The sequence below is a fragment of the Syngnathoides biaculeatus genome, chromosome 1, assembly GCF_019802595.1.
Source record: "Syngnathoides biaculeatus isolate LvHL_M chromosome 1, ASM1980259v1, whole genome shotgun sequence".
Lineage (NCBI taxonomy): Eukaryota > Metazoa > Chordata > Actinopteri > Syngnathiformes > Syngnathidae > Syngnathoides > Syngnathoides biaculeatus.
The window spans coordinates 16,127,522-16,146,764 of record NC_084640.1 but is presented as its reverse complement, the minus strand read 5'-3'; the positions used below and the strand labels follow the sequence as shown (position 1 = coordinate 16,146,764).

Below are 19,243 nucleotides of genomic sequence, written 5' to 3'. Positions count from 1 at the left end.
ATGTGACTCACGCACACACACACACACACACACACACGCTGCAAACAAATATCGAGCGTTGAGGCGTTGCCCCCACAATGCATTGCAGCGAAGGGGCAGCCCCGTTACGTAAAGCGGAACCGCTCTGGACGTGACGGTCCTCGGTCGGGACGAGTGGCAGGAGCTAAAAATAGCCGACGAGCGGACGATCGTCGCGGGTCGCCGCCTGTCCCATAATGCATTGCGGCGCGACTCGCCAGTCCCGGACGGAAGGGATTTTAGGAAATGCCGTCAATCCCGACAGGTACAAAAAAAAAAAAAAAAAAAAAAAAAATACCAACAAAAAAATGTTTTTTTGTTGTTTTTTTTTTAACTCTAATCACAGTAAAAAAAAAAGTCAACAGAATGTCAAGAGATACATTTTGCGCATCATGATTTCATGCATGAACTCAGTCGGCACAGCGGGCATGGACGGAAGTAATAGAAGTTATTTTTTGCTGAGGATAAAGAATATATTCTTACTGCATATTGTCTGCCTGCACATGTTGTTCTTTTCTTTGCATTCAATTGAAATTGTTTTGTAACCAATACGAGTTCTGTTAGCCTGTCTATGGCGTTGTGGTCCACCACGTGTTAGCTTTCATTGGGTGCAATGATGCCGTTTGGTTGAAGAATAAATCAAAAGGGACTGGCAGGTAAAAAAAAAAAAAAATGCAAATATAGGGATTGCCTTTACGGTAAAGAACTCAAATTTGAAAAATGTCAATCAGTTTTTGAAAAGAGGTTACTTGAAGCGTGAAAGACAAACCAAGGGAGCATTTAAAAAAATGCAAAATTCGATTAGTTTAATTGATCCAATTGTGCCTCAAAATGACCCACGAGTGATGTGTTCAGGAAGTGAAGGTCCCCCCCCCCCCCCCCCCCCCAACCTCATTGAACATTCACCGTGTCGGACCTCAGCCAGCCATTGGACGAGAGAGCGGACCAGGGCAGCCTCCGATTGGCTGCCAGCATCCAGCCTGTTGCTGGGCTGTTTCCATGGAGATGCCCATCCTCCTCCTCCTCTTCCTCACTGTCAGGATTGTGCCGCCTGTTGGGAGGAATTCGGCTGCCGAATCGACAGGAATGAAAACAGGATGCCGGGATCCAAAACCAACATGGCGACCGTCGCTCATTTCACACAAACTGTGACAACATTGCAACACAAACCTTGGGAAAAACATAACTAAAAAAATGGAGTTACTGAGAACGACAGAGCACTCACTCCATTTTCCATAGTTACATAAGTACAGAAGCGAATCGAGATTTTTGTTGACTAGAAGGCGTCAAAACTGTGCCAAACAAATATGAGCGTTCATCGCTATGGCGACCTCTGACGGGACAAGCCGAAAGAAACTTACTGACTTTTAATGGCGTAAGGTTGAATTTTTTTCCATGCGCCTAACGCAGACCTCACATCATTTTTCTGTAATTTGCCAAATGGAAATGGCATTCATCTACTCCAGCCTTCCGAGAAAAATAAATTATCAACACTTTATTAATATTAATTACAATATTGGCATCTTAAAAAACATTCAGTCAATGCAATTCATTAGAATGTAAAAAAAATCCATTTTTTTCTTCATTTCTTTGCATCACTTCAACAGACATCATGCTGCCTTCTGTTGTATGTGACTCGACCACGTGAGGGCAGTATAATCCATATTTTATATATACACACACACACGCACACGCATGTCTACATGAAGGAGATGGTCCCAATTGCTTTGTAAAGTGCAGTGATACAATTTGTTCTTCACAAAGGATAAAGAATATATGCCTGTCAATATTGTTGTACAATCTTACTTTTTTTGTTTTTTATTTTATTGGAGGTTCAAAATCAAACGACGCTGAACTGAACTTTTAAAGTCGCAGTGCTTTGCATCGCTCCAGGGTTGCTGAGCTTGTAAAATTTGCGCATTTTTCCAAGCCTTTTCTGCGCAACCATGTCCTCTTTTTGTTGAAAATAATCAGACAGTCACATATTTCAGCAATTAGTAATCAATGTACATACTCAAAGGAAGTCACTTCAAATGGCATCGCAAATTTTAAACTCTACCGATGAGTTTGAATCCAGCAATTCGGTCACGTTCGATACAAAAGAAGAAGAACAGGCGTGGCTCTTTTAGAGGAAGTAGTGCGGCTGACGCCAGGCCAGCAAGGCTTCCTGGTGCGCCGCCGCCGTGACGGGCGTTTGGGACACCGTCAGGTTGACGCCGTCCGCGGCCACCTTGAGCCGCCCGATAAAAACCTGCAAAGGTTTTGCGCGATCAGCGCCAGAAACACAAAACGCGCAGTCGTGCGTCGTCGTCAGACCTCTTGGGGGTGCCGGTCCGCCGGCCCGGTCCTGATGGACTCCACGTGTTTCTCCCGCTCTAGTTTGATTTCCTGCACGAAAGAAGCCACACAACCAACCCCTCAGAGGAGAAGCCGCCCACGTAGAAGCGCCGAGGACAGATCGGAACCTTGAGGATGTCGTAGTTGGACGTCTTGGAGACGAAGCTGCTCCACGACTTGGCTGTGAGCTGACGTTGCTTCCAGTGAGATTTCATCTGCAGCGCCGCAGAAAAACACAATAAAAAAAAAAAAAAAACCCCGTTCTCAAATCAGGACGTTTGTTTTGTGTACCCAGGCCGGTTTTTGTCCTTGTATTAGTACAGCTCTTATTTTTGTAGCGTACGTTAAAAGACATATTCAAAAGGATTTTTATCTTTATTTTTTGCTTCGCTTCAATGGGCACTGGACTGCTCCCTCTGCTGGGTGCGAATGGGCCACCTGGGGCAGAACCATGCAGACATTCCGATACAACTCTAGATCTTTTTTTTTTTTTTTTTTTTTTGTGCAGAGGATAAAGAATATATGCCCGTAAGTATTGCTATATTATCTGTTGTTGCGCCAACGTCTGTGCTCAAAAATCTGTTCCGGAAAGAGTTTGAAGACGTGAGTTTTACTGACTCGATTTCGTGCTCACCTCTTGATAAATAAGTCGCTCTTCCTTGCAGGCCTCCTCGTTGTATTGCCGCAAGACTTCTTCCTGCTCGGCGGCCACCGCCTCGGCCGTGCGCTGCGATATCTGCCGGGCGGCGCGCAGGGTCTCGAGGTCCGGCGTGACGGGCCGGACGCCCTCCAGGCTCAGCTCGCGGCTGATCTCGTCCCACACCTCGCTCACCTGCGTCACATCGTCAAATACGATTTGGCTGCCTCAAACCAACAGTTCGATTTCGGGGACGGGGTCCTTGAAACTTTTTCCCGCGTCCTTTCATGAAAGGACGATCTGTCAACTTTATTTGACTCCAATTGGGTCTCATTTGATCAAATACCCACGAAGGATTTCATCAAAGTCCTCGACTTCGCCTGAAAGGGCCGATTCAAACCAAAAATGTCGGCCTTGCTGTTCAATTTCGAGCACGGTTCCAGAAGACTTTTTTGGGCGTGTCCCCGCAAATTCGTGTGGATCAATGAAACTGGTGTCAGGGGCTGATTTTTCTTGTAACTTTCCAGAGGGCGCTGCAGAGTAATGTTTGGAGAGTTGTGCTTCAGACCGTGAACATTCAAAAATTGCCATCAGGATTGACGGATTTGCCAAAGTTAGCATGTTTTTGTGAATGTGTGAAGGTCCCCAAAAAAGGTGATTCATTCTTCGGAGTAATTCCAAGCCAGTCTAGTAATAAAAGTACATCAGCTGCTTTGTTCTTACCTTGAAGTCAAGGTACCTTTTGATGATACTCAAGGTCACTCTGTCTCTTACGGACAATCCTGGAAGGTCCTGGAAACCTGCACAAGTGCAAGCGGATGGTTCCACAGTTTTGTGTCCAATTCATTGCGTACGCCTGCACCATTCTTCCATTTTTTAACTCCTTCGTGTTCCACCACAGCTGTTTTAGATCTCAGTCGTATCTTTGAATGCATGAATGGATACTTGTACCGATTCTGCAGAAGATCAAGTAAATCTTGGACATCGGGTTCTCTCGCATCTCTAGCACGGCAGCACTCTGCGTGTCCAGAGTTGACATCAGGTCTGCGTCCGCCAACTTGCGAGGAGCCAGGACGGGCTGCCTGGGATCTTTGCATGGGTAGAAAAAAGAAATTCTTCAAGCCTTTTGTTTGTTCTTCAGAGCCGCCGATTCGAAGAAACCTGAGATCCCGCCGTGTTGGTTTCGGGCGACTCCCAGCTCCTCTTCCTCCCGCCGCCAAACTCTCAGGAGGAGACTCGGAGCCATTCGGCCGGCGCTGTCGCTCCACCTCAGGATGTGAGGAATTGTGTTCTGGTTGTCGCACAGTTCCAGCAGGGTGGCCAGAACCACGCCGTGCACACACTTTGGACTCGACTGAAGGAAAAAATGAAGGCAAAGGTTCAGGATTTCCACCCAGAAGCTCAAGCGTTTGAAGAGTCCCCGGGTGAAAAGACCCCCATCAGACTCTCCCTGGATTTCGTCAGGTTTTGGGTCACTTACACTGAGTAGGTCGAGTAGAATCAGCACGCCGTCACGGGCTAAGAACCAATCCTCTGTGGTGTAGCAGCCCACGATGCAGGTGCTAAGAAAGTCATGACAAATCCTCATCTGCATTGCGTTCATTTTCCATCAAGCCTCATCCGTCACGCCCCGGAGCTCAACCCCACTAAACACAACCCGGCCCCCTCGGCCCAAAGGTACACAACAACATTTCCTCAACAACGTTCTAGCTGGTGACAATTAGCGAGAGGTTGAAAGTGTACTGACCGCAAGCACACCATAGTTGACAGAAGAAGCTTGTTGTGTCCAAGGCCGCTGTAGAACATGCCGGCGCCTCTCCTCAGGAAGTGGATGGTCATTTCCACGCCCTCGGCGCCAAACAGCTCCTGCCATGCCAACGCCGGCAGTGTCAGGCTTCCCTCGTGTGCCTTTGTGAATTTTCAAACTTGAACTTGTCTGAAGTACTTTTTTGTGCATGTCGCCCTCACACAGAGCCGCCAGGATGATCTGCATGTCTGACTTCATCTCCACGGTAATCGAGTCCTCCTCACCAGGGTTCGACTCCATCTGCATCAGAAGGCCTGAGGAGTGGACGTGAAAGTTGGATGACATTTTGAAGGAGGGGTGGGATGACACCTAAACAACGGAGGCTCTGACTGCCCAAACCACAAGCAAAGGTCCTGCTAACTCTAGTCGCGAGCCAGTACTTAATCCGACTAACCCTAATCCCGGTGAACCCTCACCTCATTAACCATAACCCCACTGATGAGATCAAGTTCTCTTCTAAAACTAAGCCCACAGATTCCTACCCGTAACCACTCACCCCTTACCGACCGAACCCATCAAATTCTAAACCCATGAAGTCGCCACCACTAAGACTAACTCCGCAAACCCTAACCTCACGGATCCCGACACCGCTAATTCTATCCCAAGTCACCGTTACTCCACTGAGCCACCAGCCCCGACCAGACTGACCTAGAAGTATGTGTATGGTCCCCTGGTCGCACAGGTCTTGGTTGAGGGTCTTGTGAGCCAGCGAGGTGACAGATCTCAACAGTCTGACGCAGTAGCGCATGTGCGCCTTCTTGCTGCCTCGGCCTCCAGTGGCATGGAAGCTGTGACCTTGGCCGGAGAAGGCGTCTGGAATGTAAGCAAGTCAACAGAATTTCAAGGAAGTCCAGTCGAGTCATTACTTGAGTAAACCCTGGGACGTATACTCGAATCGTCTACTCCAGTCCTATAAAGCTTTAGGGCGATCTGAGTCCTGAAATTGGCAAACAAAGTCTGACTCCGGTCAAGTCAAGTGACTTGAGTTAAGTCCCTCACCGCCGCTCCACCAACTCGAATCCTGTTGGTGATCTCTCACCTGGGCTTGCGCACCAATCCAGCAGGTCCAGCAGGGCCACATTGCCATAGCAGGACATGTAGTGGTCCAGCACCAGCGGAGCCACGGTGGAGAGGACTGCCAGAGCCTGCAACTGGAGCTCCTCCAGCTGGACGGACGACCAGTGGCGAGATCCCGGCTTCGCCTCCGAGGGTTCGGCGGGTGCCTTGGCCAGGGTCAGCAGGGCCAGTATCACTTGTTCCTCCCTGAAGATCTACACCACAAACGGACACCACGACATCAAAATCATCTCAGGGCGTGCCTTCATATCTTGTGTCACCTGGAGGCTCGCGGGATCTCCGGACATCACAACCAGCAGATTTAACAGCAGCTTCTTCATTTGCAAGTCCTCCATGTTGTACGTCAGCTTCAGCTCGACCGCGAAAGGGTTCCCGTTCTTCACTGATTTGGGAGCACGGGAGACAAAGTGTCCGTCAAATCCAAAATAATTTGCACGCAACTGGCGGGAATTTGCCTTACGTTCAGGAAATGTGCTGAGCCCGACGAGCTGCTTGGCAAAGAGGCTCTCCTAAAGAGTGACATCATGATTTTTCTACGCTAAAGCGAGAACGCCATAGATTTGGAACGACAGACAAACTTTTAGCAGTAGCACATATTTCTCGTCAGTGGTCTACTAACTCTGACTCAAACACTACGACCAAAACCAGGACTTAACTAGACACAGCGCTAATGCCAATAGAACCTAGAAGACGTGTCTTACGATCAGCAGAGCGCAGGAGTTCTCGGCGAAGAGGGTGGTGAGCACCAGCAGATCGTTGCGGACTTGCAGGTCGGCGTGTCGGGAAGCGTTCAGCGCGACGCGGGTGAAGGCTTCTTTTAGAGAGCTCAAGGACAAAAAGCCACAGATAAAACCGATGAATGAGGGAAGACTTTTTTTTAAAAAAAGACGCGTTCGTCAAGGTGACTAGTGGGATTAAGATCGGTGAGGTCAGGTTAGGGTTAGTAGGGTTCAGATTAAGGAGCTTTAGGGTCAAGTCAAGTCTCTTTTACTTGGATACCGACAACTCAAAACAGAAGTTATATCCGGGCGCTCTACGCATTGAGCAGGTCAAGAACCAAAGTATGAGAAAAGCAAAGATTAGCAAACATTTGCCGACAGAGGTGAGGAAATATTCCCTTGCAGGCAAAAACCAAATCTCTGCGGGGCAACAGTCCGCCTCAGCCGGTTGAGTTGGGATGAAGAGACGGAGCGCAAGGTCGGGTGGTAGACGCAGGAAAAAGGTAGACGGATTGACGGACACGACAACAAAGGGTACAACAAACTTCGTACGGGTTAGCGTTAAGATTAGGATTTTACCGTTTTTTTGGTTTTAGGGGTTCGGCAAGTTATTAAGGTTAGGGTTCGTGGGGGTGCGGGGTCAGTGGGGTCCGGTAGATTTTTACGGATTCGGGGCTCCAGGAGCCCGACATACATGGCGCATTCCAAGCTGCCGAGCTGGGCGGCCACCTCAGACTTGTCGCCCCGCTCCAGAAGGTTCCAGAGGATTTCCGAGGAGTGGAACAGGATCAGTCCGGTCGGGTCCGCCTCGTTCATGCGCAGACAAACGCTCTCGGCCCCTCGCACGCTCAGCATCAAAGCGCAGTTCATGTCTAGGGAACGACACGGGACGGGATTTGTGCTCGACGGTGCTTAGAAAAAGGTGGCACGCTCCTCAAAACAGGATAAATTATTTTAAAACTTCAGCGTAACCTATGAAATCTACCACTCTCGATGAAAAAAAAACAAAACAAATCTTTTTAGGAATAAAATGAAACAATTGCGCTAATGCAATTGAACAAGTGTGCACACCCTCCCTCTCATCATTGGGACGTACCCGTGTTGAGAATTAAGCAACCGCAAACTCGTGAAGTGGGAGGGGAGGCAGCTCACACATTAGCCTGATTCATCTCAATAATGTTCGGATGTTCCAGTAAGCTTTCCTTGACATTTTTTTCCCCCCTTTTTAGCTAATACCAATTTCTATTTCAAACTGTTCCTAATTTCCTCCAACCTCACCAAGTCTGGCCAGTTCCAGCTGTGGAAAAAAAAACAAAAAAAACAGAAGCCGCGGGGTTCTTGACAGGACAGGCGTGTTCTATCTCTTGAGGATGAGCGGCGTTGTGTTTGTACCAAAAAGTACTTTCTGGAAATAGCGCCAAAAACTGCAAAAATACACTCAAAACATGAAAATGGAAAGCGGGTGACGCCCTGATGACACCGAGGGAATTCTGACCAGTTGCAACAAATACCAGTCAGCGCAAAACCTTCAGGCTTATACTGGAAAACAAAACAAACATAGGAAATGTCAGGAAAAGCCTACTAGAACATCTGGAGTTGACATGGGTTTACGTCGAAGCACTTTATATTGAGTTGTGCAGTTTCTTGATGCCTGGTAAATGTTTTGAACAGGTCATCACGGCCAGAACAGGGGTGTGCAGACTTTTTATAGGCCCCCCCGACACTGACCGGACGTGCTGGAGAGCATCTGAAGCGTTTGCAGCAGCAGCAGCTTGACGGCGGGCTGCTTCCCCAGCGCCGCCAGGGACAGGAAGAGCGTCTTGGCCAGGTCGCTGCGCTCCAAGAGCTGAAGTCGGTAGCCGGGGGACGTCGGCTGAGGGCCTGCGGGCGTCACCCGCGATCGTCAGCGGGCAGAGCGGCCGCAGCGTTAGCCAAACGGCGCAATAGCGGCGAGTCGGCGGGCCGCAGCGTACCGTCCAGCGGCGCCTTGCCGGGCGGCGAGCAGCTGTAGTAAGACTTGACCGACTCCACCACGTGACGCCGAACCTCGCCGGCCGACACCCGCATCAGGTAACCTGCGCACATGCGGCCGTTACGTACGCGGCTCACGTTTCTTGCCATCAGCAAAAGAAAATACAGTTTTACAGCAACTTTTGTTTTTTCCCCAAACTATTTCCCCACATTGGTCAATTCAGTCCCTGCGATTGGCCGGCGACCAGTTCGGGGTGCGACCGTCGACAGCTGGGATAGCCTCCGGGACGCCCTGCGACCCTTGTGAGGATAAGCGGCTAAGTAAATGGATGGGGGGAGGGTTAATTCAGACTTGTTTATTCCTTTTTTACCTCACCTTGAGTCATTTAACTGTCAAATTCATTGATTGAGGACATTTGTGGAATATTCATTGTCGCTTAATCAATTAGAACCGAATGAAGTGCAAAAGACATGAAATATGAGAATGAATTTTTCAAATAATGTATCATTTGCTAGTAATGCATAAATTATGCACACACCATACAAGATGCAAGCATTCATAAAAAAAATATGGAGCATATATCCAACTGAGACGGCGCGCTGGATTAGCTGGAAAGCGTTGGCCCCACAGTTCTGAGGTCCCGGGTTCGATACCTGCCCTGCTTGCGTGGAGGTTGCATGTTCTCCCCGTGCCTGCGTGGCTTTTCTCCGGGTGGGCACTGCGGTTTCTTCCCACATATTAATTGGACACTCGAAATTGGACCCAAGGTATGATTGTGAGTGCGGCTGTTTGTCGCCAAGTGCCCTGCGATCGGCTAGCGACCAGTTCAGGGTGTACCCCGCTTCCTGCCCGTTGACAGCTGGGATAGACTCCGGCACCCTCGTGAGGATAAGCGGCTAAGAAAACGATGATGAGACCGGGGTCCACGACTTCCGAACGTTCACCGGCACGAATGTGATTGAAGACGGGCGCAAGTCAAGAATGCGCTTGCACGGGTGTTGCGCACCAGGAGCAGCCGACGGAATTCAAACTCAGTCCCCTTTGGCTGTTCTAGTAGGCTTTTCCTGGCACTCTTTGGCTTGGCTTTCTTTTGACTGGCCTCCGACAAAGTGGCCTGTAAGCGAGGCGGCGTTTGCGTACCGAGGCGAGAGAGCAACCGCTTGACGTCCTCGGCGTAGTGGAGCTCGTCCGACGTCTTCTCCTTCAGGAACGGAAGCCTTGGGAGGAAGAATAGCCAGCGAGATATCCGCAAGCCGGCGCCAGGCGAGCTTCCTACCTACAAATTTGGAGCGCCTCGCACAGAATGTTGCAATATTCCGGCCGCTCGTCAGCCTTCTGACCGCAGACGTCGAGGATCCTGGAGACGCTCGCCAGCTCCCTCAGCAGCTCGACAGACGTCAAGGAAATCACATTTCGGTTGCGAGGTTTAGGCCGGAAAATGCCGCCAATCAACTCGCGACCTCGCTGACACCGCAAAGGATACAAAGCCCCGTTTTCTCCTCTTCAGCAGCTTCTTCAGCACGAATATTTGCCTCTCCTGCATGTGGGTCTAGAAAACGAGGCGTCATAATGTTGGGGAAAAATGGAGAAATGCCACCAGAAGTGCACGTGACTCACTGTCAGGGGGTCTTCCAGCAGACCGATCACCTTGCCGAGGTCGAGAGTTCTCGGACACACCTGATCCAGACCACATCCACATTGTAAACAAGAAACTGCATTTATGAATATCATCATCAAAGATCAATACACCTGACGCGAACGCACAATGACAGACAACCGTCACATTTCAGAACATCACTTTTTCACTAATAGTTCTCGAGAATGAATTTTACTGATGCACTTTCGGCGGCCGTGCTTACAAACACAATAAACAATTTGAAGTACCTGCTCAGTATGTTCCGGTACTCTCGGCTGGGCGACATTTTTGTGTACAACCTCACGTGAATCCATATTGCATTAAAAAAAAAAAAAACAAAAAAAAAAAAAACAACAACTCAGCAGCATTCGACTCAAGCCAATCCAGTCACTTGTTTGACTTGAACCGAAAAAAAAAGTGACAAAACAAGCCAAAAGGGACAAAAGACAACGCATATGTGGAATTATGTATCTAACTCGACATTTTGTCAAGAACAAAAAAGGAAAAAAACGTCAACCGTGAAATCCCGCAACGTTACGTTCAAAATGAGCGGAAATCGGAATATCCGACTTTGCGATCAGATAACAGCAACTGGACGACGATATTAAACGCGGAAAAATATCAATGTTAGCAAATCACATTTTCAACTATTTGCAACAGCATGACAGCGCGTAAATTAAACTTTGCATTGTGGTCATTGGTGTTTTAGGGCTTATTTTGTTAGGTTGCGGCGTTTAAAAGCGAAAAATCATGTTCTGCTTCCGTTAATATTGCGTGTTCAACCCCACGCTGGAGCGTTCCACGCTTTCCGTGACGTGTTATGCGTTTGCGCCTTTCGATGGACTCAAAAAGTGACGTTACCCCGGATTGGTTCTCAAATCTCCAAGGTTCGCGAACGCGACAGTGAACAAAAGTTTGCCTTGCGGTTGCCATGGCGACAGACGGTGCCGGCGGCTACGGCGAGCGAGAGGAGCCGAAAAGAGCTTTGTTAGGAAGCCGCCCATTTCCTCCCCAAACCGGTAGTGGCATTTCAGCGACAACATCGTGGTTTGTTTGTCACCATTAAAAAAAAAAAAAAAAAAAAAAGGCGACGAGAGGGGAACTTCGAAGGGTGAGACAAGAACTCAAATCATCAATTTTGATCGAGAAACGAGAAAAGGTCCAACAAGATGTTGTCGGACGCAGGTCAGTGCTCGTGACAAAAGCTGCTGCTAGCAACATGCTAAACGTGGCAAGCTAGCAACACAACATGGCTGACTTAAAGTGCTCGTTGTTGTCTTTTATGGCGTGCGAGACGCCAAAGTCACATTTCGATGCGTCCGCTCGTTGAACTCCTCACGACGAGCCTCTTTGGAGCCGTCGAAGACAAAAGACACGACGGTGACACTCACGGGTGGCGGCGCTTGTCGTTTGCCAGACTACCCGGGGAACGGCTCCGGTGCCCGGCGAGCCAAGAGGAGGAGCTCCGGGGAGTCGCCGGCCGACGGCCAGGCCCTGCGCTCGTCCGGGAGGCAGACCAACGTCCGGGTCAAGCGGGCCAACAACCCTCCTCCTGGACAGGTGCAGTTGAGTGGTCGACCGGACCGGACCGGACCGGACCCGCACACTTCCATCTGCTCACCCTCCACAGTTTACTCATACTATATAATTCTCATTGGTTTTTGTAGCCTAGAAGTAAAATTGTTTGATAATATCTTGATCATTTGGAGACCCTTTTTTTTTTTTTTTTTTTTTTTAAATCTTAAAATTGTCCAAATCCTCTGAAATTTAGCCTCTCGACAGTAAATATTCTCAGTTCTGTAACTCTGTAGTTTTGACTGATTATCTCTTTGTGTCCAATCAAAATAAGACATTTTCTTTGACTTTGGAAAATAGCAATCAACATTTTTGCATTTTTGTCTGACGTTACAGACCAAACCAGTGAATGAGTCATGATCTTTTTTTTGATTGTGCATTGGATGCACTGTCCATGTTATGTTTTACTAAACGGATTCATTCATGTAGGGATGAAGCCCATTATTAGAATGATTCTTTGCGGCCCTAATAGAACTCTTAATGACAAAAGAGTCTCAAAGGGCTTCACGGTTTGATTTACGGTGATAAATCAGCGTCGCAGATAAACTCCTAAGGGGGCGTGGTTCACCTTAAGACCTGTACCGGTCGGCCCGTTCCAAATCCTCAACAGCTCATCGCCACCTCACCGTCTGCCAGGAGGAGACGCGGCAGTAAAACAGGCCAAAATCCAAATCAGGGCGAGCGCCGCACGAGTCGAGTTGTAGGCGGCGGAGACTTTAATGTCGAGATTCGACGGGACGCCGTCTTTTGTGTTATTCCAAGGGATGAAAAAATAAAAATAAAAAAATGTTTTTCTGCCCTTCCAGAGCAAAAGGAAAGCGACGGACACGGAAGAGGAAGACGACCAGTCGGAGAAGAAATACAGAAAATGTGAGAAGGCGGGCTGCTCGGCCACGTACCCCGTCTGTTTTGCGAGCGCTTCCGAAAGGTGGGAACTGGACTTGGATCACTTGTTTGACGTTATGCATTTGGCCAATGGACCACGATGCCATCAAACAAAACTGTACAATTTTCCGTAAGAGCGGCTTGGAAAAGGGAAATGGCTTTTTTTGTTTGTTTGTTTTGTCTCCTTTCGCCAGATGTGCTAAAAATGGATACACGTCTCGCTGGTACCACCTTTCGTGCGGCGAGCACTTTTGCAACGAGTGCTTCGATCACTACTACCGAAGGTAAAACTGCAAACTTTCTCCGCGGGTCAAATCTGCGCCGGTCGCAGTTGATGACGGTTTTTTTTTTGGTCTTCCTTGCGGTAGTCACAAAGACGGCTACGAGACGTACGCGGCGTGGAAGAAAGCGTGGACGAGCAACGGCAAAACCGAGCCCAGTCTCAAGGCCTTCATGGCAGACCAGCAGCTTCCCTACTGGGTAAAAACGTCGTGGTGGTCTTTTAATCTGTCCGACGCCAAACGTCGTCTCCCGTGCGGCGTTCAGGTGCAGTGCAATAAGGCCGACTGCAGCAGGTGGCGCCAGCTGACCAAGGAGATCCTGCTGACGCCCTCGCTGGCGGCCACGTTCCGCTGCGGCACGAAGCTCGACAACGTCAAGGTAAACCGCGAGCCGAAAGTCGTTTTGAAGTGAGACGCGACCGGGACCGTGCTCTGACGTGCGTGTCCGCAGAGCGAAGGCCCGGACCAGTGCTCCCAGCCAGAAGACCTGGTAAGTTGGCCTCGGAACGCCGAGCGGCGCCGCCCGTGTGGCTAGCGTCACCGCCGGCACAATCACAACGTAGGACGTGTTCCGCGTTCTGAACTGGGAATCTTTTGTGTCAGAGGGTGGCGGAGGTGACGGACAGCTGGTGGCACTCGATGCTCATCCTGCCGCCGCTGTTCAAAGACAGCCCGGCCGCGCCCTTCCTGGCCGCCTACTACCCCGACTGCGTGGGGATGAGTCCGTCCGGCTCTCCCGGCGGCGCGGCGCTGAGCGAGCTGAGGGCCGACCACCGCAGAGCCGTCCGGCCCCAGAGTACGTGCGGGTCCGCCTCCTTCCTCGGCGTCGGCGCCGGCGCCGCTCTCGACGTTGACCTCTCCGCCGTGTCCAGTCGCAGGCCTGTGTCCGTACTTCCAGCCCTTCTACCAGCCCAACGAGTGCGGCAAGGCTCTGTGCGTCAGGCCCGACATGATGGAGTTGGACGAGCTTTACGAATTCCCCGAATTTTCCCGCGATCCCACCATGTACCTGGCGTTGCGCAACCTCATTCTGGCCTCGTGGCACAAAAACTGCAAGGTACACGCACACGCGGGCATCAGCACAAAAATGGCAAAAATTGTCGTTGAGTAAGTAAGTGAGGCCGTATCTGCCTGTCCGAGTCAGGTTATGACTTATCGTAATCATCCATTTCCTGGCACCCTCGCTTCTTCATGTTCTTGCTGATTGCGGGGCTCTGGTACCGCTAGAGCAGTGGTTCCCGAAGTCAACCAGGGCCCGGACCCCCGAGTGAGTCTTTGAGGGGGGGGGGGAAGAAAAGCTCCCGGACCCCCCAACTTCAACTTTCGCCAGCAATGTCGTGCTGGACACACTTATTGCCATTCTGCGTGCAAAGAAATATTCCATTTTAGTGGCTCACGTGCCCTTGCTTTTTATTTTTGCACAATAAATCAAAACGCAATTCAACACTAGAAAGGGCGATTCTCACATCATGATTAGATTCCAGACGATTTTGTTTTTTCGTCTTGACATCACGGACCCCCTGGAAAGACGTTTTTCACCCCCACTTTGGGAACCGCTGCGCTAGAGGTTCTCCGTGTTGCCTGAAGACCAGAATGAGCGCGACAAAAGTGCAGCTGATTTCATGACACGCTTAATTGAATTGCCGGTGATTTTGGGTTCATCTTGGAAAATGGCGACGTTTCCGCTCCTAAATCCTTCTTGTCATCATCATATTTGTCCAAAGAGGTGTACCTTTAGTTGGAGCGGGCCTTTCCCCTTTTTTCCCCTCCGTGGTTGTTCATGAAATCCAGTTTACGAGCCGAGTCAGATGTTGCCTTCAGGGACAGCCTAAAAAAGGCCACTTTTTCCTCCCCAAATATGACAAAACTGTTGTTTTTCCGCCACCGAAGGAGGTGCTGACGGTGGAGAAGTGCGTCACGCAGGTGGTGGTGCGGGGGCTGGTGAGGGTGCGCTGCGTCCAGGAGATGGAGCGCGTGCTGCACTTCATGACCAGGAAGGGCCTCGTCAACACGGGCGCGCTGGCGGTCCAGCGCCCGCTGCTGCCCGAGAGGCATCGCCCGGTGAGGCACGGGGCGCCGCCCGAGCGACGCCACGGACGGCGCCGTTTTGATGTTTTATGCGACGATCTTTGCAGAGGAACGTCATCGTGATCGGCGCGGGGGCTTCGGGGCTCGCCGCTGCACGCCAGCTGCACAACTTTGGCGCTCAGGTTTGCCGCCTCGGAATCGGACGGCGAATAATCATTAGGAGCAAAAGATGAGACAATGTGCCCGATTCGAAAGTTACTCGGGAGGAATTTCTTTTCCGCCCCACGTGCGAAAAAGGCTTAAAGGTTCCCCTTTTTTTCCCCCCGGTTTGCAGGTGCTGGTGTTGGAGGCCCGCGAGAGGATCGGCGGCCGCGTGTGGGACGACACGGCGCTGGGCGTCGTGGTGGGGCGGGGGGCTCAGATCGTCAACGGCTGCGTCAACAACCCCGTCGCCCTCATGTGTGAGCAGGTGAAAAAAAAAAAAAAAAGTCGGTGTTGACCAAGCAACGATTACAAAGGTTTATTTAAGGTGGGGTGTGTAGACTTTTTATAGCCACTGGACTTTGATGAATAATTGGTTCATTTATTTTTTTGGGCAATGGAAGTAGTTGAACTAACAACATTTTCAAGTAAAAATCACCTGATTTGTTATTCACTTGGTTGACTTTTTTTTTTTTTTTTTTTTTTAAATGGGCCTGACCCACGAATGATTCTGGCCACGCGTCCGCTTTAAAACTGAAACGCGGTCTGGAGCCCGAAAGTTTTCAGGAGCGCTCTCCGTCCGCAGATGGGCGTCCGCATGCACAAGCTGGGGGAGCGCTGCGACCTGATTCAGGAGGGCGGGCGGGCCACCGACCCCGCCATCGACAAGCGCATGGACTTCCACTTCAACGCCATTCTGGACGTGGTGTCGGAGTGGCGGAAGGACAAGTCGCAGATCCAGGACACGCCGCTCGGAGGTGCTCGGCTCCACGGCGGAATCCCGGAGAGGGGCGGCGAAATTTCAGCTCCGGTTTTTGTCTGACAGAAAAAGTGCAGGAGCTTAAGAAGAACTTTCTTCAGGAGTCCGGCATCCAGTTCAGCGAGCTGGAGGAAAAAGTGCTTCAGTTTCACCTCAGCAACTTGGAGTACGCCTGCGGCAGCTCCTTAAGCCAGGTCAGAATTCAGTTCACGTTTTTTAGTTTTATGGGCTCGCGCACGTCAAGTCACATCGTTTGCAGCATTCCCAATTTGTGCGCCTGCTTGCAGGTTTCTGCGAGGTCCTGGGACCACAACGAGTTCTTCGCGCAGTTCTCAGGAGACCACACGTTGCTCACCAAGGGCTACGCCGCGCTGCTCCACAAACTAGCCGAGGGCCTCGACATCCGCAAAAAGTGCCCGGTAGGGGAAAGGACGGCGTCCGTGTGGTTTTGTCTCTTCCTCAACTCCGACCGTGATGGCAAAAGTGTATTTTTATGTTTTTGCCCTCGTTTCAGGTGAAGTCTGTGGACTACTCAGGCGATGTCGTCAGAGTGACTTGCTCCAACGGCTCGCAGTGGACAGCGAAAAAGGTCAACGCAAGTGAAGAGTTGTTTTGGTCGAGCCGTTCCCGTTTCAAGCTCGAAAATTCCTTCTAGGTTTTGGTGACGGTGCCGCTGACCTTGCTGCAGAAGAACTTCATCCAGTTTGTGCCGCCGCTTCCGGACAGGAAAATGAAAGCCATCCACAGTTTGGGAGCCGGCATCATCGAGAAGGTACACGGCGACCGCACCGGAATTCTTTTTTTTTTTTTCCGTGGGTGTGCTTTTTGAAGTTCTTCTTCCGTCGCGTTTCTGGGCCAGCAGTGGATTTAGCGTAATTCCTGGCCTACAGAGCGCAAGCCTAACAGAGTACATTTGTAAAGGAAATACCATTTGGCACATACCTACGCCGCAGCTGCGTAAAAGCCGCAAGTGCCCACATCGAAACACGAGATATTTCCAGTGAAAGACGGTACACAGAAAGAGTTTAACGCTAACAGGGATGATTTGAAATAAAACTTACCGGTAAATATCACTCAGACACGTCAGTAACCTAGCAGCAACACACTAGCACAGCGCTATCACCGGCGCAGCCCTAACAGGGCTGGTAAAAGTTACTTCCTCGGCACATATATTCCACCGCTCTCATTCTTACCTTTTCCGCTGGAGTGCCCCCTTGCGGCCGTTAGAAAAAAATGCACAAATTAGCCGCATCGCCGCATAAAATAAGCGTGTGAAAAAGAATATTGATTTTTTTTTTCATCACAGTATTTGCAGTTTTACTTGAGTCGAATATTAGTTTTAATGAAAAGCTCCAAGAGGTGACGACAGCCTGAGATTGATGAATATGTTAAAAAAGAAAAGAAAATCTTCACCCAAACTTCGACGTTAATAGGCAGCAAGTGGAGGGAGGCCAGAAGAGGAGTTATATGCTCCCTCTGACGGGTTCCAGTTAAGAGTTGAGCAGTGGAATTTTGAGCCATTTGGAGACGTTTGAAATTGAAATTTGGTGCGGCCATTTGAACAGATCGCACTGAAGTTCCCGTTCAGATTCTGGGACAAGAAGATCCAGGGGGCGGACTACTTCGGTCACATCCCGCCGACTCCCGACAAGCGAGGCATGTTCACCGTCTTCTACGACATGGACCCGCAGGTTTGTTTTCTTCTGGCACGTTGAAACCCGTCGGTCCCGGTTCACGATCCACGTGTGCGTCGCGCGCAGGGCAAGCAGGCCGTGCTCATGTCCGTCATCGCCGGGGACGCCGTCGCCGCCGTGCGGGACATGCAGGACAAGGACGTCGCCGCCGAGTGCGTCAAGGTGCTGCGGGAACTCTTCAAGGAGCAGGTAGCCATCCGCCGTTTTCGGTTGGAACTGGGAAAAGCAGCCGCGGGTGCAAAAACCACCGTCGGCCGTCTCCGACAGGAGGTTCCGGAACCCCTGCACTTCTTGGTCACACGCTGGAGCAAAGACGCCTGGTCGCAGATGTCCTACAGCTTCGTGAAGATGGGCGGCAGCGGCGAGGCGTACGACGTCATCGCCGAGGACGTCCAGGGAAAATTGTTCTTCGCCGGCGAGGTACGCAGAGCTGGCAGAATTTTGTGGATTTTGAGCTACAAAGTGCCCATCAGGGAAAGAATGAGAAAGTTGGAGGTGGCTTTGGTTGGGCGTCCGGGGACTGCTGTCTTCCCCTGAAACGTTGAGAAGCCCTGCGAGACCCAACGTGACCTTGAGCTCAAGTTGCATTCGGAGCGGGGATTCACACCCGCACCCGCACCCGCGCACTTGCTTTGTGTTTCCAGGCCACCAACCGACACTTCCCTCAGACCGTGACCGGCGCCTACCTGAGCGGGGTCCGAGAAGCCAGCAAGATGGCCGCCGTCTGAGATTTGCGCGGGCGCGCTCCCGACCGGCCGGCACGGACGACACGGGTCGAAAAGGCCGCCCGACCGCGTCACGCGCAGACAAACGCAAACGGCGCGTCGGTCGGCCACCATCCGAAGGGCTTCAAAGAAACTCTGCCGCCGAATCCCAACACGTCGTCAAGAAAGCTGCCCGGGCTCGGCCCGAAAACGTGGTTCGACTCACCGTTAGGGCTCACCAGAGTGGTTGTTTCAAGTTGTTTGTTTGTGTCTACCCAGCGTTTATTACGACTGGTGTCGTCTTTTTGTGTCTAGAAGTCACAAGTAAAACGTTTTGGGGTTGGTTTGGTGGGAGGCCTGTTGGAGCCACAGCAGGAGCGAGTGATACGACGTCAACGGCAAACTCCTCACACACGCAAAAGAATATTGCGCTTTGGGCGGAAATTTCAGTAGTAATATGACAGACTTTTTACTTTCTCAGGGATGACATCAGGACAGGCAGTAATTCACGTGTTTAGCAAAAAAAAAAAAAAAAAAGATCAATGTTATCCATCGTGTCATCTCCGAGTGATGATTTCAAAGTTGGTCAACCGCACAACAAGATCGCCGTCCCTGATGTTTGTCCAATGTTCTCATTTTTTCGCACCCCCCGTGTGCGACATTTGTAGAAAATATCTTGGTCACACGTCTTGGCGCTTAGTATTTATCTGCACGTGAAATAAATCTTTCTGCAAAATGCCGTGAGTCTTGTTGCGAGTGTTGAGGTCGCCAACAAATTACAAAATAGTTGAACGATAATGTTTAGCCACTATAAAATGTGGACTGTGGGGAAAAAAAAAAAAAAAATTCCCGAGTTAAATAAAGTACTGGTGGTAGTAGAATGAAACAAGTAAATTGACATGTTTACTGGAA

The 19,243-nt window shown here is 50.4% G+C and overlaps 2 protein-coding genes across 6 annotated transcripts; one reads left to right on the top strand and one right to left on the bottom strand.

Annotated features, from left to right (window-relative positions):
* Nucleotides 1–1,498: 1,498 nt before the first annotated feature.
* On the bottom strand, nucleotides 1,499–11,731 carry LOC133502428 (cilia- and flagella-associated protein 69-like). Of its 5 annotated transcripts, none has more exons than XM_061823228.1 (23): nucleotides 11,595–11,731; nucleotides 10,185–10,244; nucleotides 10,051–10,116; nucleotides 9,844–9,953; nucleotides 9,708–9,784; nucleotides 8,569–8,670; nucleotides 8,324–8,476; nucleotides 7,290–7,467; nucleotides 6,578–6,701; nucleotides 6,337–6,385; nucleotides 6,137–6,258; nucleotides 5,839–6,070; nucleotides 5,448–5,612; nucleotides 4,938–5,053; nucleotides 4,740–4,858; nucleotides 4,473–4,554; nucleotides 4,154–4,346; nucleotides 3,944–4,081; nucleotides 3,716–3,792; nucleotides 2,990–3,187; nucleotides 2,484–2,570; nucleotides 2,335–2,406; nucleotides 1,499–2,269 (listed from the first exon to the last, which is right to left on the bottom strand). In XM_061823228.1, the coding sequence occupies exons 3-23, from the start codon at nucleotides 10,108–10,110 to the stop codon at nucleotides 2,144–2,146; spliced, it is 2,580 nt and encodes an 859-aa protein (XP_061679212.1). In that variant the 5' UTR covers nucleotides 10,111–10,116; nucleotides 10,185–10,244; nucleotides 11,595–11,731; the 3' UTR covers nucleotides 1,499–2,143. The 5 variants fall into 5 exon arrangements, with proteins under 5 accessions (XP_061679212.1, XP_061679206.1, XP_061679220.1 ...); XM_061823222.1 differs by lacking the exon at nucleotides 11,595–11,731 and adding an exon at nucleotides 10,452–11,046; XM_061823236.1 differs by lacking the exons at nucleotides 5,448–5,612; nucleotides 11,595–11,731 and adding an exon at nucleotides 10,452–11,046.
* Nucleotides 11,236–19,242, top strand: LOC133502464 (lysine-specific histone demethylase 2). The gene is made up of 21 exons (XM_061823280.1): nucleotides 11,236–11,388; nucleotides 11,621–11,763; nucleotides 12,585–12,706; nucleotides 12,858–12,947; nucleotides 13,032–13,143; nucleotides 13,210–13,323; nucleotides 13,396–13,434; nucleotides 13,548–13,740; nucleotides 13,817–14,001; nucleotides 14,835–15,005; nucleotides 15,080–15,154; nucleotides 15,307–15,441; nucleotides 15,760–15,931; nucleotides 16,000–16,127; nucleotides 16,221–16,352; nucleotides 16,448–16,522; nucleotides 16,589–16,705; nucleotides 17,499–17,624; nucleotides 17,694–17,816; nucleotides 17,895–18,047; nucleotides 18,272–19,242. Exons 1-21 carry the CDS (start codon nucleotides 11,373–11,375, stop codon nucleotides 18,353–18,355), a joined length of 2,505 nt encoding a protein of 834 aa, XP_061679264.1. The 5' UTR covers nucleotides 11,236–11,372; the 3' UTR covers nucleotides 18,356–19,242.
* The last annotated feature ends 1 nt before the right edge of the window (nucleotide 19,243 follows it).

Excerpts from the sequence above, each read along its gene's own strand:
- LOC133502428 (XM_061823222.1), bottom strand. The coding sequence starts at position 10,517 with ATGGATTCACGTGAGGTTGTACACAAAAATGTCGCCCAGCCGAGAGTA. Across the intron at positions 8,671-9,707 it reads GCGGTTGCTCTCTCGCCTCG|GTTACCTGATGCGGGTGTCG; the intron begins GTACGCAAACGC and ends GCATGTGCGCAG. Across the intron at positions 4,347-4,472 it reads TTCTACTCGACCTACTCAGT|TCGAGTCCAAAGTGTGTGCA; the intron begins GTAAGTGACCCA and ends TTTTTCCTTCAG.
- LOC133502464 (XM_061823280.1), top strand. Across the intron at positions 13,741-13,816 it reads CAGAGCCGTCCGGCCCCAGA|TCGCAGGCCTGTGTCCGTAC; the intron begins GTACGTGCGGGT and ends CGCCGTGTCCAG. Across the intron at positions 17,817-17,894 it reads GGGAACTCTTCAAGGAGCAG|GAGGTTCCGGAACCCCTGCA; the intron begins GTAGCCATCCGC and ends CGTCTCCGACAG.